The following is a 26,034-nucleotide window of genomic DNA, read 5'->3' as shown; positions in this document are numbered from 1 at the left end:
GATATTTTTAATTATTTAAGGTGTCACGATTGCCTTTGTCAATTATTAGTCCATTGCATTGGAATTAATAATAGTGTAGCAGTATAAGGACTGTATTTAAGACTTATAAGTGCTTTTCGCTATTTTTTATACTCTATTTTTGTGGTCCACACTCGTGTGCTATAATCTTCATACTGTATTTTGCATTCATTCAGTATTGTGATGTATCGCAAATAAGACGCGTATTTGCACGCCACCTCGGACGCGGTTTGGGCGCGTCGATTTACTGCTGCTTTATCTAACAGTAGACGCAAGATGATGATTAAACAGAACGAATGAGGATATGCCTAATAAAATCGATATATCTATTTAGCATAAATTAATAGTTCCGAGCCTATGTACATATTTTCTAGATCAATTACTCATATGTTTTAGTACTATTTTATTAAGTTCATACAATCATTACATATATGTTCATATGCATGCTGTAATATATATTGCTTTTCTTTAAATTGGCTTTTTGCCTGTTAATGCAAATATGCAATTGATTTTGAATTTAAAGATGAATATCGTAAGATTCAAAGTTAATAGAATTAAGACAATTAAGGCGTCAACTTATAAATAATACAACTCAACTTGCATAACAAAAGAGTCTTAGATATTTTGATTCTATCTACATACCACCATCGCCTTAAGTATTATTTCAAAAAACTCAATTTTATATGATAATAAACTAATGAATTATATAAAATTATAATTCTGAAACAAGAGCATTATAAATATTCAAATGATACCGCTTTAAGTAATGTTTCGTTTGGAAAGCTTTATCATAAGTACGTCCAACTAAACTAATTGTTCGTGAAATCTTGCTAGTGTCCTAAGTTTGCATTAAAAACTAACTTTTCTTTTCAATCTTTAATGCCCGGACGGGGGGTTACTACCATCACTTAAAACAGTATTAATTCAAAATGGCAGTTTTTTTTTTTTTGTTTAAATAAATAAATATACTACGACAATACACACATCACCACCTAGCCCCGAAGCTTGTGTTATGGGTACTAAGATGACTGATGAATATTGTTATGAATTATATATACATAAATACTTAGAAAATACATATACAGTTTATATTACGTACCTTGATTTTATTCTTGAAATAGAACTGCAACAATATCAAAATAACAATGCTCAAAGCGATGGTAGTAAGCCCTGCAGTTCCGATTTGAATTGTAATTGTAAAACATACAATCCGATATGTAAAAACCGACCGTACTTTGTAATGTAAAGTTTACGCCACATAATGAATTTCTTTAATAATGTTTTATGATAATTAATTCAAGGTGAATTTAAATAATGTACTTTTAAACATTACCAATTTTAAACTTTTTGATACAATGTGTACATTCCTTTTTAATGTAAAGAAACTATTTAAACATTTATTATTATACAATTTATATTTTTTTTTTGTACGAGAATCGCACCTGATGAAGATTTATTTTTTATATTATAGATTTTAATTGAAACAAAAAATGTTTTTTGAAAAGTATTTATGAAATGTATAATTTATAAGCATAGATTTTACTTTTAACCATTAGTTCAAGGTAAATAATACCTTCATGTATACACAACGAATATAAGGCAATAAGAATTCAAACTTTATGTATGACTGAAATTGTAAGCACGAAATTAAGTTAATAATTCTAAAATAAAGACTGTTTAATTGAAGTTTTTGTGCTTACGGTTTCAATTTTATATGGGTCAAATGGACGCTTGTAATCATTAGTTATTTGCCATGAAATGCCATAGTAATTTTTTTTGCCATGAGGTTGTGTTATTTCATGTACGAAAGTTTTATATAGTTACCCAAATTATCTGTTTAGTTTATAGAGAATTTATATTAAATTCTATTTTACGAGTCTGACTAAGCGTATAATTTAAAATTAAACAACAAATTTTATCAATTGTAGTCTTAAGCGAATGTGATAATGGTATTTACGAATTGAATAAAATATTCCATATTTTTGCTTCTCCGAATATTTGTTTTATTTCGATTTGTTACAGGATTGCCGAAAATTTGGTATCCCTTTCGGTTATTATCTAACTTATTTATTACAATATCTTTCGTCTGTTGTATTAATAATTATTATTATTATGTCATACAGGACTGAATTCACACGATCGACTAAAAAATGTGCACCAGGCCTAGTTATGTAAACCGGAGTCATTACTCAAAAGCCCATTCGCGTGACGCGGCCTCCAAAATTAGTTTCACACTATTCACAGCGAAATTGAGACTGCTCAATTTCGATGTGAATGTGATGTAATGTGATATTAGTCACAAGATTTGCCTTATACCATAATGTATAAATAATTTATCCTAGTCTTAAATAATCGATTTATACAGTGCAAATTAATTCAGTCGTCCTATTCAAAACATGAGAGTAACTTTACACCTATTACGTAACTTGTTACGTAACATTGCAATCAAGGGTTTGTAAGAGCCCTTGATTCAATACGAAATTTAATAATAATAAACTATAGTTACAACTAGATCTAACGTGTAAAAAATAATAAACCTACTTATTTCAAATATTCAAGCGACATTCGTTGTACGGAGGAGGCGGCGTTTCAGCTCTACTATCTTCCCGTATGGCATCCACTTGTAAACCCGCAATACCAAATATCGGGAAAGGTGGTGAACGATCCGGGAGTGAAGGTTGTCTCCGATAAAGCGGCGGAGTCTCCAAATCTGGGCTTATGACGTTGTTCCAAAGTAAATTTGCTCGTATATCACCCTCAGTTCTCCGGTTTCTGCGGCGTCTTTCCCTCTGCGGTCGGGAGCAAAGCAGATTACACGAACAAACACTATTTAACCACAAATACGTTCCGACTATGCCAACCGCTAAGCCGATTTCAACACCAATGACAAACGCTTGAACGGCCGAAAAATCCCTATCGAATTTCTGATACGGCGTCAAAGGTTTCGTTGCTTTTGGCTCCACTGTTACCGTGTTATTATTATCAACAGTTATATTCCACACTTTATCGATATCAACTGATTCTCTTTCAACGACCATGGATATTATTTTCTCGGATTTTTGCTGTGGCTTCTTTTTGCATTGCTTCTCGTATTTTATATTGCGGGAATGTATCCACGTTTCGACTGCAATGAAATAAGGATTACATTGCCAGTATTCATTCCTCAGTTCGAGTCTCTGCAGTTTTTGTATTGGTTGCAATACGTCTATTGTTATGGTGACGAAATAATTTTCGCTCAAATCTAACTTCTTCAAATTGGGCAATCTACTGAATAGCCGTTGTGGTAATGACTTGATGCGGCAATTGTTAAGATTTAGGACCTGAAACAAAAAATAATTTTTATAATCACGGTTGTTAATAAACCATTTTTGTTCATTGAAGAATTAACAAAAAAGGTTTATTATTAGTTAGCTTTTGACAGGTTGTAAGTGATGATGCAGTCTCAGATGGTAGCGGGCTAACCTGTTAGGGAGTATTATATATATAACAGGTTAGCCCGCTACGGATAAATCGCTTTGTACGGTGGTAACTAGCAGCGACCGAAGCCAGACCAGATCAGACCAGAAATAATTCCGAAAATATAAATTCCCAAATTGCATCTGCTGGGAATCCAACCTTGACTAAATACTAATGCTAATGAAAGAACCTTTAGCTGCTGTCATCAACCTAAATGTGAAAATGATAAAATAGCAGACGTAAGGTAAGGCCGGCAGTAGTTAAGTAAAAGTACAAAGCCTTTATTAGTAACTTGAAAACGATGTGTATCTTGTGTAGGTACACAGCATTTATTCGGTATTGAACAGATTCTGGCCTCATCAGATTCTGGAGTAGGCAGATACGGTAGAAATTTCACCGACGTATAAAAAGTAATAAAATTTTGTATGTAAATATTCGAACCTACCTGCAAATTGTCGTGCATGATAAACGGTTCATTTTTCACACTCTCGAACACGTTGGATGATAAATCTAGTATTTCCAACTTGGGCGTTTCCCAAAACACATCTGAGGGAATAAACCGCAGCCTGTTGTTGCTAAGGTCTAGATTTGTAAGATCGTTTAATCCAGCGAATGCGTGTAAGCCAATCCAAAATATAAGATTGTATGACAAATCCAAGATTATTAATGAACTGTATCCAATTTCCTGAAATGAATAATGTTTTAGCTTAACACATTCATTCGAAATATATATAAATCATTCGCATAAGTACCTAAACTAACGACTTCAAATAATTATAGTAAGGGGAAGTTATTTTGTCATGAATCAATATAAAATTATATATTGCTCTGCAAATGCGAAAATCGCTAAAGCAGTAGTAACCTAACATTTTTGTCTTACTGTTGAAAAGTAGTTCAAAAACTACAAAATAAAAGATTATAAAAATTTAGAGATCTATCCGAGAACTTCCCCTGATTAAGTGATCGGTTAGACAATCTATTATGTGTTAATAGATGCATTAATTAATGAAGCGGTAATAGCGCATTTGGTAGTAGCTCGACTTTGCTTTAGGGGGGCCGAGTTCGAATCCCGGCACGCACCTCTAACATTTCGAAGTTTTGTGCGTTTCTAGTAATTAAAATATCACTTGCTTCAACGGTGAAGGAAAACATCTTGAGGAAACCTGCATGCCTGAGAGTTTCACATAATGTTCTCAAAGGTGTGTGGAGTCCACCAATCCGCAATGGGCCAGCGTGGTGGAATACGGCCTTAACCCCTCCTTGTTGTGGGTGGAGACCCGCGCTCTGTAGTGGGCCAGTAATGTGTTGATTATGTAGATGAGATGCATTAAAAAAAATTGCATTGCATTTAGTAATTCGGTTTTAGTAGTTACCTTAAAACAATAATTGTCCAGCTCACTTATCACATTTCTGCTTAAACTGTACACTTGAACCTCTTTAGGCACTCCAACATCCACACAAACTATGTTTTGGTCGACACACATTGCTCTGTTCAGCCGATTGTCCATATCACAGTCACATTCTTTAGGACAAATTGTACCTCCAGATATCCCAACATGCCACCAAGACAAGAGAAATATTAACCACCACATGATTTCCTATTGACAATCAACAACATCGTATGCATCCTGACTTATTTCTTATACCTGAAAATGCACTGACGCATAATAAAAATGGAGCAAGTATTCGTTCACACTGATAAGTGATATCATGCATGATAAGATAACTAGTATATATACTACGTTGGTAAATTATCTTTGTCTACTAACATTATTTCTTAGATAGGTACTAAGTAAATAAACCAACAGTAATGCTCTTTTTGATCATTCGAAACGAGGTTAAAATATTTATTGGTAGAAATCTTTCTATCAAAGGCTTTTTATGTCATTGGTTAACACTTTTAGATCTTTGTAATCTTCCTTGATAACTAATTAAATATATTTAGGCTACTTTTTCATCGAATATGCAACATACACTTATGTTTAGAAATATTTTCTTATAGCAAAAGCAAATATAGTTTTATGAGTATGCCAACAGATGGCGCTAGTAATACTTTCAATCGCGCTATCGAGTGTCGCTCGTAGAATGTATATATACGAGGGACCATTCTATCACAAGTTGATAAAATGGAAAAGAGTAACTACTAAGTTTATTTTTGATAAGTAATTTAAGCCGTATTGGCTTATTACTTTAAAGGAGTCTTGAGAGGTGGGCTTAACCGGTAACAAAGGAGAGCGCTCAATTAAATTGTAATCTAAGGATGGACTAGTTCGCTCTATTAGTTCATTAATTCTTTTTTAGAATAATTTAGCAAGAACAAAAAATCATATTACGTATTTTCATTAGAATATTTCAAAAGTATGATTTTTACAATTAAAGTTGTCTTTTTTGTGGCGGCACATAAAATCTTTTATAGATATAAAAACGAAAAATAAAATAATTTATATTAATAATTAGTCAAAAACTAGTTTCGTTCCTAGTATAATAGGTAATCATATTACAATACTAGAAAAGTATTGTAATATGATTACCTATAAACTAAGAGCGGGGTTTTCAATAAACTAGTTCGCATAGTTCATTTAAAGGATCGCTCTTCCCACTTAGGTCGTTCGCGAACTACCCATTGAATTAATGAAGATGCATCAACGCTCAACGGCCACGTTGACGCAGGCAGTAACTAATTTCATAAATTCATAATAACAGGCACTATCACATCTTTTTTTGTAACTGTTTTTGGGTATGGTTTTAAATTTTATTAGAAAAGGATTCCATTCCTCGCCCAGGCAGATATAAACACAATTTTTTTTATGGATAATAAGTACACAGTAGTTTTGTAAATCAATGTATTAGCAGTCCTCTTATAAAATTAAATGCTATAGATACATTAAATTATTAACTAAATAGATTATTTTGTCTGTGTTGCGTCGAATTGGTTGTGAAGCATTTCTTTATAGTATAGTCCATACTTATCACGGCATTTCTTACATCATATACAGAGGTACCTATCGTTTCGAACGTCCCAGCTAACCGGTCAACAGCTAGAGCCTAAAAAATACAATACATTTATTTATTTTAGTTAATAAGTATGTTTCAAAATTTTCTTTTTGATACATTTGCCTGCCTAGCCGCACTAGTTTAAGCACCAGCAATGGGACATAATTAGGCAGTTGTATGGGACGAAATGACAAGCTTTTAAAATGCCTATTATAAATTATTTATAACATTGACATCATCAATAGCCTATAACAGTCCACTGATGGACTATGGGCCTCTCTCAACAGGAGGATTTGCCCTTCGTCGCCTTGTGCGACAAAGAGGGGTGGTGACAACTTTATTCGGATCTGCTGTCACGACACGGCACATATTGCAACATTGGCATACTTAGATTGATTGTGTCAAATCAATCAACGTATGCCAATTCAGCACAGCCGTTTTGACAATGTACCTCCAATACACGTGATTGGAAGATCCACAAAGGTGTATTTTTTTAATTCGCACAACAACGGTCAAGTTAATATTTCTGATGTCAACTATTCACTGATAAAAAAACAAAAATTTAAAAAAAAAAATAAGAAAATTAGATGAATTCACGGCGCGGCTGCGTTATTCATTCATTGAATTGAGCTCGTTTCATTTCGCCGCGTAAAAAATATTTGAATAGGTAGAAACTTAATTTGATGAGCTGCTTCAAAATTTCTGAATGCATATTTTTTATATATTACTTAGTTCCTGTACGTCCGATATAAAACTCTTTTCTCAGTATTCCAATGATACATAAATAGGTTGTTGTTTGGAACATGGTACCTTATTTGTGTACTTTAAAGTTTTTGAGTCTAATTATATTTTGTTAAGAGATTTCAGTACAATTTAATTGGTACTATTGGCGACGTAAATTGTACCGCATGGGAATGACAAAGTCACTAACAGGAAATACCTACTTGTTTATGTGACGCTTCAGCCATCCTCTCCATAGCTTTTGATTTAATTACTGTGGCCTGTGCCATCTTAGCTAGGGCTGTGGCCTGCTGATTCATTGCTTCAATCTGAAAAAAAAAAACAATAATTACGACGCATTTGACGACCTCCATCAAACCATAATGGTGTACCGGTCCTGGATTCTAACCCATATGGTATCAATATCTAACTTAATCATTGTTTTTATATATCTTTGTTTAATTGACTCTAATTCTTTTTTTTTTATTGGCATTTACTATGTTATCTACTTTTGTTTTATTGGTACTATACATTTATTGTTGGAGGTGGGCGTTAATTGTTGCGAAACAGTTTATACTACTGCAACAGTTACCGTGGCACCATGTTTATTGTGTCAACTATGATTTATTAAGTAAAAAAAAAATATGGGAATTTGTAATTTCTAAATTGTTGGTCTGGTGGAAAGTATTGGCCATGGTTAGTTACCACACTAGCGAGGAAGACGAGCCGCCCGCCAAGTTATTTATATTTCCGGTACGAATACATTGTTAGTCTAGAGGTTAGCTTGTTCAACTATACAATCAGTAGCTATTTCCAACTTATGTAAAAAATTGCAATTGAGTTTTCCTTCAATTTTTTTGCTCAACTTGGGAATCAAATAGTACTATAGTTACCATTTTCTCCATAGTGTTCAAATGTCGCTCATCTGATTCGGTTGGCATTCTATCACTATCTATTTGCAAATCAAGATCATTGTCATCTTCAAGGGGAATGTTTTCAACCGAATTGTCATCCCCATTACATAGTTGTGGTGCATGAGATTTCTTTTTCCCTGTAAATGCAAACATAAATTGTGTTAGATTATTTTGGGTGGATCAACCTATGCCTCTGTCAGTTGTTGTGTAAACATTTATGGTTTATATTATCTTTATAGAAAGGATTAAACCATTTTATCAAAAGTGTATTGTAAAAGTATAGTTTTGTTGATAATTATTTATTATTAGATTTTTAAATACTTGAGTTATCTAAAATGGTTGTGCTATTTTAATTACCATAGATAAATCCTATATCTGATGATGATCTTTTTGCCTATTAGTGTCCCACAGTTGGGCAAATACCACACAGGTATTTGCCCAACAGTGGGACACTAATAGGCATTTTTCCATTATGAAAAATTGGCACATTTTTCCCATATGAAAAATTACTGCTCCATTGCTGATTATCATAATATTGTAGCATAACTCCAGGACAGATGGCTTAGCCAAAAAAACTTACGTGATTTAGCTATATCTAAAATCTTCTGCTCTAAGGAAGTTAATTTTCCCACAATTTTGCCTGAGCTTATCTGTTTTTGTTTCATAATGACATTCCTTCGTTTATCTGACCAGAACTGAAATTCAGAAAAGTTATAATTAGCTTTGTCATTCAAGTGAGATATTAACTTTTTCCAGTATATCTTAAAGATTCAGTTTAATGGCACCAAATAAAATTTTAACATAATTTCATTATATTTATAATAATATGACTACAGTTACACAAATTTATAAAACAAAATAGATAATTATTATCAAACTAGTAAAAATATCAATACTAAGTATAATGAGTTCATTTACTTCTTTCAAGAGTTAAATCCATCCAAAAATAATTATTTCTAAGCTGCCAAATTGCATGAGGCCTTTTTAAAAGTGAAATTACTGAAGCCACCCAAAGGCACTCCTACCGAATATTCAAAAGATTTGCATATTTGGTATGATGCCATCTTTGCAACAATAGTGAGATATTAAGCATTAATTTTCAGTGTTTAAGGCATTATTAATAAAAATACTGAACTATTTATCAAGAAATAAAGAAAATCTCCAGTAGGAGTTATAACAAATTAAGGGTAGGCTTTTTATGGGTTGCCCTTAGGTTTTTTTACAACTTGTGCTAGAGATTTTTTTCATTTAATATCATCTGCCCTTTTAGTGCTTACCTGTGTGCACATAACTGATACCTCTCAATTTACTAATACATACCTTTATCCAACCTTTAGTTGACTTAACAGTTCCTTTAATTGAATTGACAATATTAGAGAGTTCTATCCACAGCTTCTGCATTTTTTCATGATTTACACCATGCCTCCCTTTATGCACTAAATCTGGATGTTTTTGAATAAACTGTATGACAGCCTTAACTTGTGCAAGACTTGGTCTCGATAACTGAAATAATTTTAAAGAATTCATTATATATAGATAGATAGATAAAGTCTTTATTGTATATATATATATATATAATTAAGCTTCTGTGAGTTAGTGTCTGCAAAACTTAAGCGTTGTAAATGTTTTTAGTTGAAGTTTTTAGACAACATTGTATTTTAATTTATAAGTGTTTTATAAATAGTTAGTTCAGTTAGGGATGAAAGTAAGTTAGCACACAGCAGTGGAAATCAATATTAGCCTGAATCATTGCAAAGTAGGGCAGTACTGTTCTAGAGGCTAAGACACAAATGTAATCTCTTTGTGTGCACAAACAGATTTGCATTACATGAATTTTCATCATTCAAAATCATGCTGTACAAACCTGTGGGCTGTGCCTATTGGTAATGAGTTTTCACTACATAATGGAATGAAAGGGGCTAACACAGGTTCTGTAATAATTCGCTTAAAAAAATATGAAAATATTCTGATACATACTCTGGTCGTGTCTGCGATTTCTAATTCAGCCATTATTCCTAATGTTATTACTTGTTATTTATTTAAAGTGAATTTGATTAATGTGTATGAATTAAATTAAAAGGGATACATTTAACAAAATGTACAATATCGAGGTACCTACCGAGATACTTATGATAAATATATTAAAAAGAGGTACAAATTAAAAAAAAACACTGGATAAAAACAAATCAAAGAATCGGTCATGTAGAATACAGATATAAAAGTTATGTTTAATCTGTAGTACAGATTAAACAGAACTTTTATATGCGTATTCTGATCTTTAGCATAATCCCTATTATACTATTATACTATTATACTTATATTGCCTACTAATATTTTAGTATAATTATAAATGTCAATGTAAGTTTGTTTGTTACGCTTTCACGCAAAAAACTACCGATCCTCATGAAACTTTGCACATATCTTCTATCAATAATCTGTGCCACTAGTCCAGTTATTTACTCGTCTGTGATATGTATGTAATCTGTGTGTGCCATTCTGATTTCTGTCATCTGTGAGTAAAAATTAAGTTGTGAACAGTAATAAAAAATAATATGCGCTTTAATCAAAATAATTAAGTAAAATGTCCGATTTTACTAATTTGTTTGATTGTTTCGGTGATAGCGAATCCTCTATTAAGGATCTTAAGATCAAGAGTGATGAGGAATCCTCGTAAGTGTCTCCTAACCTTAACTTCCTAGCGCGGTTTTGTTTTTACTATCGCGTCTACCTCTACACGGCCTCATTGGTCTAATGGTTAAAATTTTCGACTACGGATCACTGGGTCCTAGGTTTCTTTCCCCTAACACGTGGTATTTCATTAAATTCATCTGAAAAGTTAATTGAAATTTATGAAATTTACTTTGTCGACCATTGTCTCGTTACGGATTTGGCTCAGGATAACAATATGTCTAACTTGTGATAATAATCGGCTAACCTGCAAGAGAGGATGCATTTGCCCAGGAATGTTTAATTCAGAGGCTGGTGAATTATGATGATTATGTAGAGAGGTCTTAATTTTTATATATCTAAACACATTCACAATAATCTATGAAATATATAATAACACAGTTATTAAATACATAATTACTTATTTTAAAATCTATGGCTGTCATCTGCTCACATAATATTCATATACAACATTGCTTTGTATTTATAAAGTAAGTAGTTAATTATATGCCTTTCTAGAGTACCAGAAAAACCACCAGTGAGCACGAAACGCCCACATGAAGAAGTACAATATGCAGATACCTCAAAAAAAGTCAAACATGATGAGGAAGATGTTGAGGAGATCACTAGTGACATGAAGTAAGCTTTATACTTGTGATTTGTTCTTGTAACATTTGATTTTCCTATAAAAACTTTAATTGCATTTGCATCTTCAACTAAACTAAGACTTAAAAAAAAAAGATACTGGAGCTAAGATTTATACAATGGGACAAATAGACTGTGGATTTTTTAAAATAGTAATAGTTGATAAACCAAGCCAATTTACCTGTTGGTAAGTGGAAAACCAATTCCTATAAACAGGCAACATTAAGGCATGCAAGGAAGTTATCTTGCATTAAGCCTTCTCTTAAGACCGGAACACTGCATTGCAACAGCTGCAGAAATAAGCATGTTGGTGGTACTTACATGGTCAAGGTCTTAAGGGACATGGGAAAAATGTTTTTCTTGGTTTTCAGCCTAGATCTCCTAGCCTCGAGAATAGTTATACACACATTAGAAACACATGAAGGATGTACACACGAAGTGGCAGTGCCGCCGAACCATGAGTACCTACCTCTCTCACAACTCCCAGCAGAGCCTGCGAAACAGTACAGCTTTATCTTGGATCCATTTCAAAATGAAGCCATATTATGTATTAATAACTTACAGTCGGTTTTAGTATCAGCTCATACATCAGCTGGAAAGACTGTAGTTGCAGAGTGAGTAAAGTAAATTGACATTATAAATAATTGCTATTATTTTTTTGAATATAGAATTTACTTCCTTTTTTATTTCTCATGGCAAATAACAAATCCTTTCCAGATATGCAATAGCTCTTTCATTAAAGAACAAACAGAGAGTAATATATACAACACCAATAAAAGCTCTATCAAATCAGAAGTACAGGGAGTTTTCTGAGGAGTTTCATGATGTAGGTCTTATCACTGGTGACGTTACAATCAATCCATCTGCATCATGTCTAATTATGACTACAGAAGTAAGTTGCTATGATTTTGTTTTATTTAAATGTAGGTAAAGGTTGACTAGGTTGAATTAGCTGTGCATTTTGTCTGTTGATTTGTAAACCCTTTGTGTGTCAATCCCTTCTGAAATATGGCCAAGAGTAGAAAATTGATGAGTGTGAAAATACAAGATTTTAATTTGGGTCTTAAATTATGATATTTACCTTTACATCTTTGGTAAAAATTAAATAAGATGTTTATTTCTGTACTTTCTTGTACCTACAACATATTTAAATGTTTAAATATTGAGGTTTTAATTTGGCCTTTTGCAGATGTTACATAATAGTGTTATATGCTTTTAGATTCTGCGAAATATGTTATACCGAGGTTCTGAAATAATGAGAGAAGTTGGATGGGTAGTGTTTGATGAGATCCATTACATGAGAGACAAGGAGAGAGGTGTTGTTTGGGAAGGTAAAGATTTTTTTCTTTACAAAATAATATATACTACTGGAATATTTCGATTATATGTATAATTTATGGAATACAACCAATGCCAACCAAACACTGGTTTCCAGAAACGCTGATCCTGTTGCCCGACAACGTGCACTACGTATTTCTTTCCGCGACAATACCCAATGCGCGGCAATTCGCCGAATGGGTATGTCGCTTGCACTCTCAGCCATGCCACGTTGTTTACACGGAGTATAGACCAACACCATTGCAGCATTACATATTCCCCGCGGGCGGCGATGGCATCCATCTTGTAGTGGATGAAACGGTAATATTGACAACTATTATTATCATAGTTCTAGAAGTCCTTTGTAGATCTTGAGTTGCATTTTCATCTGCAACGGTACTAAATTATTGAAATATGGCGTTGCTATAATCTATCAATCCATCATGCCCCATGTGCAGGGCTGACATGTTCATGCCAAGCCAAGTAGGGTCTAAGCCACTCATAACTCAGGGGGCAGCAATCGGCACCATAGAGATTGAAATTTATAGATGTTTATTTTATGTTACTTCGAATTGCACTGAACCGAGTAGCGGTGATAGCCAGTGGCGTGCACTGAGTTTCTTACCAGGGTATGCATAAGGCAGGAAAATTGCATATAATGGCAAAAATCCTCCTCCTATACAGGTTATATATCAATTTTAGGGTAAGCAGTGCTTTTAAGCATGTATGAAGTGCACATCACTGGTGATAGCTCAGTGGTTAGGTTAGGTTCGTTTAGGTTAGGTTAGGTTAGGGTCGAGTTCGAGATCTCAGCATGTACCTCTAACTTTTCTAAGTTATGTTCTACATACATTATATGGTCTATGTCATATAATTTTTCTTGTAGGGTCAATTCAAAGAAGACAACTTCAACACAGCAATGGCAGTTTTAGGCAACGCGGGAGAAGCAAGCAAAGGTGACCAGAGAGGCCGCAAGGGAGGAATGCGTGGAAACAACAACACCAATATATTCAACATCGTCAAGATGATAATGGAAAGGAACTTCGCACCGGTCATTATATTCAGCTTTAGCAAAAAGGACTGCGAGCTGTATGCTATGCAGATGGCCAAATTGGATTTCAACACAAGTAGGCTTCTATGTATTACTATTCAGCGATCAGAAGATTTAAGCGCTGCTGAAACTTGTTCTTTCGATTTAGTTATTTATACTGGGTTAAATAAAAAATACAAGGAGCTGGCTCGTAGTTCCCATCATTAAAATTTACAACTTTTGTTCTACGATTTTTAATTTATTTCATACAAAAAAAAAAAAAAACATGTTACTTCTGTACAGTAACATTACACTGTGATACCAAATACATGTCCTGTTGCCAAACTGTTGCGAGTACACGCGACAAAGCCGTGGTTCGCGCGCTGTTGCTGATGCTCCATTACAGAGTAGTTACAAGTAGAGTAGATCTATGTAAAATATTCAATATTAAATATCAACAAAGTTGTTAATTTTATTGTAAAAAACTGCAGGCCGAGAGCTTCTAATATTTGTTTTTGTATTGGGAATTTTTCTACCAATTAATTTTGATTGATAAGATTACTTAAGGCAAAGGAGAATATATTACGCTCTCGATATCTAAAGAATAAAAGGTTTTCCACATTCTGTTCAAATAAAAAAAAGTTGACCGTCACGGGACGCGAACGTGCAGCAGATGTAAAATATTTATTAGTTAATAATATAAGTAGTTATTTATACATACCACCTAGTAATTAATAGTTTTCAAATGTATGGTTACATTTATTCCACCATTTTCTTTTTTCAACAGTTGAGGAAAAGAAGCTTGTTGATGAAGTATTCAATAATGCTATGGACGTACTATCGGAGGAAGATCGTAAGCTACCGCAAGTCGAAAATGTGATTCCGCTGCTAAGACGCGGTATTGGTATACATCATGGTGGATTACTGCCCATATTGAAGGAGACTATTGAAATATTGTTCGGCTTGGGACTTATCAAGGTACTTATTTTATGGGAACTTGTACTTTCCAATGCGTTTTCTTATTTATAAGCTTTAATAATTAATTAAAACAATACAGATTGAATGTCCGATGTCGACGCCTTGACAAAGATAAAAATTAAAAAAACACTTCCGATATAAATTTTAAAAGTTAATAATTTATAATATAAATCAAGCTTGAATACTATGCGCTAGCGATAGCTTCCACTCTCGAAAGAATATGCCACTGTAACCAATGAATTATAAGACACGTGTGAAGGGACGAGTTTATATTTCGAGTGCACTTGGAAATGACGTGACCAGCAAGACAATGACACTGGCTAAAGTCGCACGCAGTGGAAGCACATCCTCATTGTTCCACTAGTAAGATTCAGCATCGTGAAATTTTTGGCCGCGGCGCCGTCTTGTGCTAGTGGGAAAAAATCTCTTTAGCGCGATCTACATTTCATGCAACTACCACTAACGCCATCTAGTGTTAGCGCGGGTCAACATTGCGTTTGTTTTATTGGAATGTTACACTAATAACTTGACGTAGTTTGTCCCCGATACACCACCCCGGTTCATCTGCGGTAACAATTTCGAGGGTACAGGCGTGATTTTATGATTGCGTAAACATTGATATTTAAGCGATATCAGCAATCGCGGTTGATTTGCTGTAATTTACATTTCGAAAAAACAATTTAAACTAGCTTATACTGTAGGAAGACAAAATGTAAATCTACTTATTATGATGGAGTTATGCCCTCCTTCTTTTTGAAACCGGCTTAAATAAGATTCCATGCACGATTTGGGAACTTATTAGGTTCATGCGAATAACAATGTGAGCTTCGTAACATCCAAGAAGTGAGGGAATAACTTATTTCCAGTAAGCCACTGGCCAAGAACATTGGTTTTGAAAAGTTACAAAAACCTCTGCTAAACCTTAGTAACAACAATATTTGGCATTTATCTCAATAACAAAATAACCGTGTACCATTATGTTTCATTGATTTGTCTGATTTCAGGCACTTTTCGCCACGGAAACATTTGCTATGGGCCTTAACATGCCTGCCAGGACTGTGGTCTTTACCAATTGCCAGAAATTCGACGGAAAGGACTTCCGATTTGTAAGTATTGCATTTATTATTCCAAATAAGATATTTTTTGGTCTAATGTTCGTAGGTTTCTGGTATGTTTATTTTATTCTTTTTTGTTTAGGTAGGCATTATAAAACTCAGTATCTCTCTCGCTTTTGTCCTCCATAAACAGTGATAGTGCAAGCAAGATAGATCAATGAAAAGATTTATGATAATATTTAGAATTTATGACACCCATCAAAATTCAAATTCAAAATTTATTTCAAGTAGGCCTAATATAAGCACTTTTGAAACGTTCAGTCTGTCTGTGTGTAGAGACTCTACCACCGGTTCGGAAGGAAGATTCTACCGAGAAGAAGCCGAGAAGAAACTCAGCAGTTGCTCTTTTCTGAGAGTTACTGATGTTTATAATGCCTACCTAAACAAAAAAGAATATAGATAGAAGTTTTAAGTCAGCAATTATAGTCTTTAGTTTTACTTTAAGTCTTTAGGTTTCCTCAATGTTTTTTTTTAAATCTTTGTAGATAACCTCGGGGGAATACATCCAGATGTCAGGACGCGCAGGTCGTCGTGGGCTGGACGACAAGGGTATAGTTATACTGATGATTGACCAGAAAGTGACCCCTGCCGTCGTTAAGGATATGGTACAGGGCAAGGCTGACCCTATCAACTCTGCCTTCCATCTCACATATAACATGGTAAGTTCTACTTCTGTGCGCTTTATATTGGCAATAAGTTACTGCCTGTCAAGTTATATACAAAACGAATTCAAGTTTTTTTTTGGGCTGATAAGGGATTTTGTAGAAATGGCGGGTGAGTTAGGTCATGTGTCTGAAGAAACCATATAATTAAGAGTTGATTCGAGCAACTATTAATTACTTTGTATTTAGGTTGTGATTTTGACAGTACCGATCGCAGCTCATGAAATAAATATCCGCCTTAGGCTAAGCTAAGTGTCAATAAAATTAGCAAATGATGTTTTGTTTTTTATGTTAACAGGTTTTAAATTTATTGAGAGTAGAAGAAATTAATCCGGAATACATGTTGGAAAGAAGTTTCTTCCAGTTCCAAAACCAAGCCGCCATTCCAGATCTGATCGACAGTAAGAATACATTTATGTAGAATTAAAAAGTTAATTTTGAATTAAAAACCTTACTATTGTTACGTTGTGTAAAAAAAAAAAAAATTCGCTGTATGAGTTAAGAGTTTGTAAATACAACACATTTCTTTCTTGACCGGCACTTTCTCTTTTATACCAAAAATGTATGTGAATGTTGTTTTTACGATTCGTCATTACTTGCAGAGGTTAAAGCCAAGCAGAAGGAATATGCCGCGTTAACAATAGAGCATGAGCACTCGATCGCGTCGTACTGCAACGTGCGTTCCGAGCTTGACCTGTTGGGCTCACAGTTCAGATCCTTTATCACGCGGCCGGAGTATTTGAAGCCTTTCCTACAGCCAGGACGACTGGTCAAAGTGAGTCTCATCTTTATTTTCAGTCTTATTGATGTCACGCTGCTAGGCAGTCTTAAGTTCGACGACCTTATAAGTGGGTCGGTCTTATAAGTGGGTTGGTCTTGTAAGTGGGTCTGTCTTATGAGTGGGTCGGTCTTAAAAGTGGGTCGGTATCGTAAGTGTATTGGTATTGTGAGACGGTCTTAAAAGTGGGTCGGTATTGTAAGTGTATTGGTCTTGTAAGTGGGTCGGTGTTATATGTGGGTCGGTCTTATAAGTGGGTGGGTCAATTCCCGACTGGGGCAATTAGGGAATATGTATTTTAAAAAAAATCCAGGTCTGGGAGGCTTCGACTATGGCCGGTTACCACCCTACTGACAAAGAAGAGCCGCTAAGCGATGTAGCGTTCCGGTACGATGTCGCGTAGAAACTAATTAGGGGCATGGCTTTAACTAATAGGCAGTTTGGTTATTTTTATAATCTCAGGAAAATAACTAAGACGCTTTTTTCAGGTTAAAACAGAAAAGTACGAGTATGACTGGGGCATAATAGTAAACTTTAGGCATAAAACCGGTAAAGACAAGAAAACGCATAGAGAAAACCCACTCACGGCTGACACGGTCATAATCGTGGATATACTTCTTCACGTCAAAAAGTCCCATTCTCATGATGCAGATACAAACGTGCCTTGTCCGCCCGGAGAGGTAAGGACCGCTTTATATTGATACTTGATTTACCCTTTCTACTGGCTGTTTTAATTTCTACTGTAGGTGGGTTTAGAAACCGCGGCGAGAGTGAGTTAAATTTCCAAATTAAAAATCTCCATATATGCTATCTCCATGCTAGAGCATTGCGCCAGGGTTCTGAAAATAAGAAAGAGAACATTTTTTTTTATTCCCTTTTTGATCTCATACGCAGATTTAATTCTAATAACTTCATTAATTACACAGATATTTACTCTAAAAAATAATTTAGGAATAAGTGCGGTGATGGTCTAGTGGTTACGACTTCGTTCGAATCCCAGCACGCACCACTAACTTTTCCAAGTTATATGCGTTTTATGCAATTATAATATCACTTGCTTAAACGGTGGAGGAAAACATCGATAGGAAAACTGCATGTCTGAGAGTTCTCTATGATGTTCTCAAAAGGCGTGTGGAGTCCACCGATCCGTACTAGGCCTGCGTGGTGGACTACAGCCTCTAAACTCTTCTCATGTGTGGCAGGCCCGTGCTCTGTAGTGGGCCGGTAATGGGTTGACATGATATCTATAGTTATTTCCTTTCTACAACTTTGTTTGCTTGGAAGAGATCGTTTTTAGTAATAAGACAATATATTTCTGTAATTATAACATCGTTGCATACAATAAAAGTAAATTATTTAATTTAATGGCATTATAAAAATCGTAAATAACTCTCTATTAATATTTACTTTCTGATAATATCATTAACTTGTAATAGTTTTGAAAGCCCACCAATCCATATTGGAGTAGCGTGTAAAAACCCACTGTCTACACTCTAAAAGAGTCTCCTATGAGAGTGCAAGATTCGTCTTTCCTAACGTCAAAGGTTGTCTGGAAGAGATCGCTTAGTCTACTTTGCACGCTCTATTTTCTATTCTAAGTTTCTTCTGTAGGTATACTGTGTTTACTTTGTGTAAAATGTGTGTGTGCAATAAAGCTTTGAAACAAACAAACAAGATTGTCCGGCAGTGGGACCGTTAATAGCTGTGGATGTTAATGATGAATATTTACTTTATAGACAGGTGATGTAGAAGTAGTTCCAGTTCTCCACACTTTAATATACCAGATAAGTTCACTCCGAGTGTACTACCCCAAGGATCTGAGGCCGCCAGACAATCGCAAATCCGTGTTAAAAACGATTAGTGAAGTAAAGAAACGCTTCCCAGAGGGACCCCCCTTGTTAAACCCTATAAAGGACATGAAAATCGAAGATAATGTGTTCAAGGAGTGTGTCGATAGGATAAAAGTTTTAGAAGAGAAGTGAGTGTGTTTTTATTTTAATAATAAAATAGAATAGAATATTTTTTTTCATATCATAGCAGCTCAATATGTTATCCCTAGTTAGTTGCATCTTGAAAAAGTGTTTGTTTTTGTACATGTCGTTTAGAATTAATTTAAAGTCGTTTGAGTTAAAGTTTTTTGTATAAAACAAAGTTCTCGCTTTGCACTGTAGATGATGGTCTGTCTGTGAGTTTATTTTTCAACCGAAATTTTACACGCGTTACAAATTATACTTTGGCGTAAGAAGATAAAAATCTTTTCAAACATTATATCTTACACCTAAGTTTGTAGAGAAAACTACACTAAAAAAAGAAAAAACGTATTTAATACATTGAAAGTTTTATTATAACGCATTATCGGACCATCAAGTTTCACTGAACATTAAAATTTCAATTGAATCAATTAAATCACCAGAATGAGCTTTGACAATTGAAAGTGTACACGGTCAAACCTTTTATAAAAAAACTAAAATGTCGACGATAGCTAACTTCAGGGTGTCGGTTTTTTGTGACGGACGATGTATGATGTGTCCCCTCTCACTTGGCTTCGCGATTACTCATCCTGTTAAAATCGTGTAACTAAATGTGGTTAATCAAATAAGAATCGTTTACCCACTTTACAATATTACCGTAACACTTGTAAATTTCATTGCAAACTAACGTGTTTAGAGCAGACCTGTAACGCATTGCAGCTTGAGCTTGGAAATCGCACCCGGAACCTGTTGTTTGAAGTCTGTTTTATTAAATGTTTCAGATTATACGCTCATCCATTACACAAAGACAAAAACCGTGGCGCTCTAACAGCAGCATACGATAAGAAACAGGAAATATTCGAAGAACTTTCGCTACTGAAGACTGAACTGAAGAAAGCAAAAAGCATATTACAGATGGAAGAGTTGAAGAAAAGAAAACGTATTTTAAGACGATTAGGTTACTGTACTTTCTCGGATGTTATAGAATTAAAAGGAAGGATAGCCTGTGAATTAAGTAGGTAAGCTAAAGGTCTGATTATCATATTTAGATCTTCATGTCTCATTGATGACCAGTGCATTAAGCACTGATGTCGTATGTCTTTCATCGGTTTACCATCGGTATATCGCTATCTTTTCTAGTACTTGGGAGCCCTTTGGAAATATGAGTACTATATGTAACTGGCTGTTGCCCGCGACTTTGTCCGCGTTGGTTTTTGTTTTTAAAGTAAATCCTGTAGTATGTTAAATAAATCTACTTTTGTATTTAACGGCGATCTGAATAAATTTTAGAACACAAAAGCACAAAATTCTGACTTAACTATGATAGTTAGATCCCTTCCTCAGGGACTTTTTTGTAGGTAATAATGAGTACTTTAATTATGTAGTATATAATTATTACGTATTACCAGCAGCACATTACTGCAATTTGTCCGAGGTTCTCCATTTTTCACAAAATAAATTATAACATATGTTACTTCCTGGTAATGTACCTTTCTTTTAGTTAAGAAATGTTTAAAATCGTTGCAGAACGCTGGGAGCCTATTGGGTACATCAAACAAACATACAAACAAAAAAAAAACTTCTTTATAATATTTAGTATAATATTAGTACATATATCCTATATGCAATAATTAACACGTATGTATATTATTTGTCCATTGCACGCCGAAAATTTAATTTATGAAATTAAAAATTTATTATTAAAAATAAAAGTTGCCTTATCAAGTTATTACTGTAAGTAATAACTTGATAAGGCCAATTTTTTAAACAAATTATAATCGACTGGTTCTTTGGTTTGTTTTGTTTATGATTTTGAAACACCAACGTAAATATTAGACATGAAACCCAGAAACATTAGGACCATTTTGCTATTTATTTATTTATTGTTGTATTTATTATAAGCGTATACTTTTTCCAGTGCGGATGAATTGTTGCTAACGGAGTTGATCTTCAACGGCGTGTTTAACTCGTTGAGCTCGGAACAAAGTGCGGCGCTCGTCAGTTGCTTCGTTTGCGACGAGAATTCCTCCCAGTCCTCTGCCACCGGAGACGAACTGAAAGGAGTCTTAAGGCAGCTGCAGGTATGGAAAACATTTTGCAGCTCATGCCGCTAAATAAACTTACAAAGTGTTTTGATTCGCTACTTTACATTATATACTCTGACCCGCAGTGGCGTGCACTTCATACATGTACAAAAGCTCTGCCTACCCTAAAAATGTTATAAAACTCGCAAATGCGAAGTATTTTTCCATTTTATGGCATCTCCCATCTTTCCCTGGTCAAAAACCCTGTGCACGCCATTGCTGATCCGTTTTAACTTCGTTGTTGGTTAGCGTTCTTTCTGACATTTTTTTTTACTCTTTAAAGGTCATAATGTTATGAAATGTTAGGAAGCATATTTCTCAAGAATTGCTATCAAACTCAACATTTTTCATATCCAACTGGTAGTAGTTTCAGACATTAGCGCCTTCACAAAAACACCTCCTATAAATTACTCCTACATCTATATTATCACGTTATGTTTGCGGTATAACGTGATAATATAGATGTGTGTAGAACGTGGTAATATAGATTTGCGACGTAGTGAAGTTTATTTATTGGGCAGAGTATAATATGTAAGTATGTGAATGTGTATTCAAAGTATCACATTTTTGTGAGTACGCCATTTTGTACTTATTTTTAGAGGTAGAAAAATACTTCTGACTTCTCAAAATCGACAGAATTTTATTGATTAGCATTAAAACCGCCTTTTGTAAAGCGTCTTTATTGTTTGTGCAGTAAATTGAATAAATAGATAAATAGAATTCATTTTATCTAAAAATCACCAATGGTGGATTTTTCATTAATTTTAAAATTTTGACCTTACTCATCTCGATTACTGTTATTTAAATACAACAGTTCTAAATCATGTTGTTTTCATTTAATTGTTTAATTTTTTTTAAAGCTTCAAATTGTAAGTCTAACTGAGGGTCTCTCAGGCCCGAGCACTGCTTTATGCATGTACGAGATGCATACCACTGGCATATAGCCTTGCGGACTTTTTTGTAGATTATTATGACTTTAGACATGTCGTACATTATTTATATGTATCATCAATCATTTTCGTGGCGTACGCCGGTAAAGCTACAAGTCGGTATGGCATCTTTAACAAACATCGTTATAATTCAGCCAATTTACAGAAAACCAAAATAAAATACACACTAAAACCTTATTTATTTGATGATATGAGTATGAAAATCCTTTCAGTGGCTTTTCAGATTTTCACACCCAGACAGACATACAGACGCGGCGAGGGACTTTGTTTTATAATATGTAAAAAAATATTTATTACAAAAGTTGGAATACAAGCTTCTGTCAGTGTTTATGTTATATCTTACATTTTTAAGGAATACGCGCGCCGTATCGCCAAAGTTTCGATCGAATCTAAAATGGACTTAGACGAGGACGAGTACGTGGGCAAGTTTAAATGCACACTCATGGATGTAGTGTTATCATGGGCCAAGGGAGCATCCTTTCTGCAAATTTGCAAAATGACTGACGTGTTTGAAGGTAAGAATTGTACTAAGAATACTACCTTGAAAGCAGGTGTTTCAGCCTTAAATAATTTTGAAAATTCTTTTGTTATCGGGAAAAATAAAACTATTGATTTAAAACGAATACTGTAGAAGTACATTGTTTTTAATAATTAATAATGTGATCTATTTTCAATATGGCGTCGCTGGCGTCGTATGATTTGACGTAAATTGACAGCTTGTCACTTAAATGTCAATTGACAATTCACTGTAATTTCTATCGATGTCGGTTGTGCACTTTCGTAATTCTTTGTTAGAGTTACTTTCAATAAGAATTTAAACAAGATCTACGAGGCATTCATCCGGTAAACAATTAGGTACCTTTAAACTACTATTTTTTTCGTTTTACACCATAGTTGACTCTGTCAGAGTTAAATATCTGTCAAAGTTAAATGTTATCTCCATGATGAATTTTTGTACCATGTTGCTAATAGCATAAAGAAAATATATAGTTGAAAACTTCGTTTTTTTCTGGCCTATAGCCATGTATATCTTACAAAGTCCTGGCCCAGAGCTCATACATTGATTGAAACATCTCCTTCAAGATGGCTTTTCATTTGAATAGACTATAAACTGATATCTTCATGTTAAAAAAAGTTTTGTTGACCTTATCAATAATAGCTTTTAATAAACAAGCGGTGGAAGTGGCCTAGTGGTGAGGATATCAGCCGTACTTTCGAGGGGACCGAGTTCAATCCCCCGCACCTCATAACTTTGTGCATTTTAAGCCATTAAATATCACATGCTTTAACAGTGAAGGAAAACATTGTTAGGAAATCTGTATACCTGAAAGGCCTCCATAATGATATCATGTATTTTAAATCTCTACCAATCCGCACTTACCCAGCGTGCACTGTAGTGGGGCGGTAGCGATAGTCTAGGTATAGCTCTATGAAAATGGCAGTACATGTATTTGTTTTTATAAATTAAATATATTGTCGCAGGTTCCATAATCCGATGCATGCGTCGCTTGGAAGAAGTATTGAGGCAGTTATGTCAAGCTTCGAAGAATATAGGAAATACTGACCTAGAAAATAAATTTAGCGACGCCATCAAGATGTTAAAACGCGATATTGTGTTTGCCGCCAGCTTGTACATGTAATCTAATGTTATCAAGTAAATTTAAAACTTGTATCGTTCTTTTAAGGTGTGTATTATTTTGTTTAGAAACCACATTCCATCTATCTATATAGTATCCATATATCTATTTTCTATAATCAGTTTAACTGTAATCTGTAACTGTGTTGTCCAAAAATGAGGTATATTTTTTCTAGTCATTCAAACTCTTGTTTTACTCTTCGTTAACACAGTATTTCTTAGCAGCATAAAAAACGGACAATTTATGATATTCTAAATTACTTATAATTATAATGTTGCCATATGATCGATTGAACAGTTTATCGACTGATTACAGATAGTATAGTAAAGGATGTAACCTAAATTGGTACCTACAGCTGTTTCTGGTCCTTCGAGCCTGATCGAAACACTTATTGAATCCTAACTAATATTATAAATGTGAAAGTGCGTTTGTTTGTTTGTTATACAATAATATCGACTTCCTGGATATGTATTTCAATACTGAGAGCACGGATTGTACAAGGGTTATGTAAAAATATTACTATGAAAAATCACAATGTAACACAATTAGGTGCACTGTGATTTTTACATATTATCAATCTGTTTTTTTTTTGACATAGCTACGATTGGATTATCAGGGGATTATATGAAGTTTTTCAAAAAAAAAAAAATTCCCAAATGATAGGATATTAAGAAAATAATTTTCCACAATGTTATAAGAGAACTTTATTATTGTAATTACTGTTTATCTATAGCATGAACTGGCAAGTAACAAAAAGAAACAGTATTCAACTAGAATTACACTAGAGAACCATGTTCACAGTCGGCCGTGCCCAAATACACAACAACTATATCGTTTATAATAATTAACTAATTAATAAGAAAAGATAATTCGAAAACAGCGACGTCAAAATTTGCCTCTCACAAGTTTTAAAATTTCGAGTATCACCTAATACCTAAAAAGCGTTACCTTGGGATGATTATAGAGTGATCCAAAACGAGATTCGTATTAAATAAACACTTATTATATCTTGTAAAAAATTGTACATACACTGATATGAATATTGAACGTGGCGTAAATTTAGAAATCACTGTTCCTTACATAAAATTAATTGCAAATACGTATCTTAAAATAATAATTAGGGAGATCTCTCTTCATTCACAAACGGGTTTACTTAATAAATAAGTGCAGGCGATTTCGAAACTGACAGTGCCATAAGTGTTAACAAACGTAACACGGACGTTACGTTAATCTGACAGATTTTGAATTTGTGTGGAGTTGTAAAATCGACATGATTTGGTTGTCCCACATAAAATAGCATATTAACGCTAACGTGAAGTCTGTATGGAAAACTTAACAATAACACTAATGGCACAGGATACAAATTATTTTATTGGTGCACCTTCGGTTACACACAAAACTTGATTAAACTGACCGCCCAAAAAATATTACCCATCCTCCCACCTTTACTTCTTGAAAAGGATGGCAATACTTTTAGAGCTGTAAATTGAGTCTAGTTTATTTAACAGTAAAATATGAGTAATATTATATTTTTTTAATTTATAAATAAGGCAATGAAGCAGACGCGATTATTTAGTGTAAGTGGATAAAAACGGCATACGTAAAATATCTTGAAAACTTTATCGAACAATGAAATCGAGGTCTCCTTAATTAAAACATTTGAATAATATAAGATCACAATTGAAAATATTCCAAAAAATTGCTTACGCTATAGTCTCTTTGGTGCCTGAATTGATATGTCCAATAACTAAACGCGAAATGAATTCTAACTCTGTCTAGCTATTACGTTTTGCGTAACTAAACGAGGTATTTGTTTTGTGTCTATAGTTAAACTAAACCCCGCGAAGTGCAGTGCACGCCGCGCGAGGTTCGCCCCGCCTATTCTATGATAAAGATATACTCTATTATTATCGTTTAATACTTAGTTACAAGTAATACTCGCTCCGCGTTCGACTGCTATGGAAGACTCGACGCTTACAAGAAGCACTTTCAATACATTACACCAGTCGTCCGCCACTCACCAGGTGAAACTATAACGCCATACATCGACTCCTTACTGTTATATTTATACAAAATGTACACAATATCTCAAAAGCGGT

At 34.2% G+C, this 26,034-nt stretch overlaps 3 protein-coding genes across 3 annotated transcripts; 1 reads left to right on the top strand and 2 right to left on the bottom strand.

Annotated features, from left to right (window-relative positions):
* Window positions 1-1,509: 1,509 nt before the first annotated feature.
* LOC120634530 (leucine-rich repeat transmembrane neuronal protein 2) lies at window positions 1,510-5,159 on the bottom strand. Its single transcript, XM_039905214.1, has 3 exons — window positions 4,848-5,159; window positions 3,920-4,159; window positions 1,510-3,338 (listed from the first exon to the last, which is right to left on the bottom strand). The coding sequence occupies exons 1-3, from the start codon at window positions 5,064-5,066 to the stop codon at window positions 2,565-2,567; spliced, it is 1,233 nt and encodes a 410-aa protein (XP_039761148.1). The 5' UTR covers window positions 5,067-5,159; the 3' UTR covers window positions 1,510-2,564.
* Window positions 5,160-6,309: 1,150 nt separating this feature from the next.
* On the bottom strand, window positions 6,310-10,265 carry LOC120631273. Its single transcript, XM_039900760.1, has 6 exons — window positions 10,080-10,265; window positions 9,423-9,605; window positions 8,683-8,797; window positions 8,082-8,239; window positions 7,413-7,517; window positions 6,310-6,519 (listed from the first exon to the last, which is right to left on the bottom strand). Exons 1-6 carry the CDS (start codon window positions 10,110-10,112, stop codon window positions 6,367-6,369), a joined length of 747 nt encoding a protein of 248 aa, XP_039756694.1. The 5' UTR covers window positions 10,113-10,265; the 3' UTR covers window positions 6,310-6,366.
* A 324-nt stretch (window positions 10,266-10,589) lies between these two features.
* Window positions 10,590-23,982, top strand: LOC120631523 (exosome RNA helicase MTR4). Its single transcript, XM_039901147.1, has 18 exons — window positions 10,590-10,772; window positions 11,289-11,408; window positions 11,786-12,028; window positions 12,132-12,306; window positions 12,634-12,745; window positions 12,850-13,052; window positions 13,618-13,858; window positions 14,549-14,739; window positions 15,744-15,845; window positions 16,340-16,513; window positions 16,815-16,917; window positions 17,119-17,291; window positions 17,783-17,974; window positions 19,031-19,272; window positions 20,047-20,283; window positions 21,183-21,345; window positions 22,651-22,813; window positions 23,781-23,982. Exons 1-18 carry the CDS (start codon window positions 10,684-10,686, stop codon window positions 23,936-23,938), a joined length of 3,081 nt encoding a protein of 1,026 aa, XP_039757081.1. The 5' UTR covers window positions 10,590-10,683; the 3' UTR covers window positions 23,939-23,982.
* Window positions 23,983-26,034: the final 2,052 nt, after the last annotated feature.

This window comes from Pararge aegeria, chromosome 2, assembly GCF_905163445.1.
Source record: "Pararge aegeria chromosome 2, ilParAegt1.1, whole genome shotgun sequence".
NCBI lineage: Eukaryota > Metazoa > Arthropoda > Insecta > Lepidoptera > Nymphalidae > Pararge > Pararge aegeria.
The sequence above is the reverse complement of the archived record's forward strand: the minus strand, read 5'-3'. Positions and strand labels throughout refer to the sequence as shown.

What these genes read in the sequence shown, in the direction of transcription:
- LOC120634530 (XM_039905214.1), bottom strand. Translation starts at nt 5,066, where the DNA reads ATGTGGTGGTTAATATTTCTCTTGTCTTGGTGGCATGTTGGGATATCT. An exon ending in TGGACAATTATTGTTTTAAG is followed by an intron (nt 4,160 to 4,847) that starts GTAACTACTAAA and finishes TATTCATTTCAG; the next exon opens with GAAATTGGATACAGTTCATT. An exon ending in TCATGCACGACAATTTGCAG is followed by an intron (nt 3,339 to 3,919) that starts GTAGGTTCGAAT and finishes TTTTTGTTTCAG; the next exon opens with GTCCTAAATCTTAACAATTG.
- LOC120631273 (XM_039900760.1), bottom strand. Translation starts at nt 10,112, where the DNA reads ATGGCTGAATTAGAAATCGCAGACACGACCAGA. An exon ending in TGAACACTATGGAGAAAATG is followed by an intron (nt 7,518 to 8,081) that starts GTAACTATAGTA and finishes TTTTTTTTTCAG; the next exon opens with ATTGAAGCAATGAATCAGCA. An exon ending in CTGAAGCGTCACATAAACAA is followed by an intron (nt 6,520 to 7,412) that starts GTAGGTATTTCC and finishes TGTATTTTTTAG; the next exon opens with GCTCTAGCTGTTGACCGGTT.
- LOC120631523 (XM_039901147.1), top strand. Translation starts at nt 10,684, where the DNA reads ATGTCCGATTTTACTAATTTGTTTGATTGTTTCGGTGATAGCGAATCC. An exon ending in TGCCTTGTCCGCCCGGAGAG is followed by an intron (nt 17,975 to 19,030) that starts GTAAGGACCGCT and finishes TTTACTTTATAG; the next exon opens with ACAGGTGATGTAGAAGTAGT. An exon ending in AATGACTGACGTGTTTGAAG is followed by an intron (nt 22,814 to 23,780) that starts GTAAGAATTGTA and finishes ATATTGTCGCAG; the next exon opens with GTTCCATAATCCGATGCATG.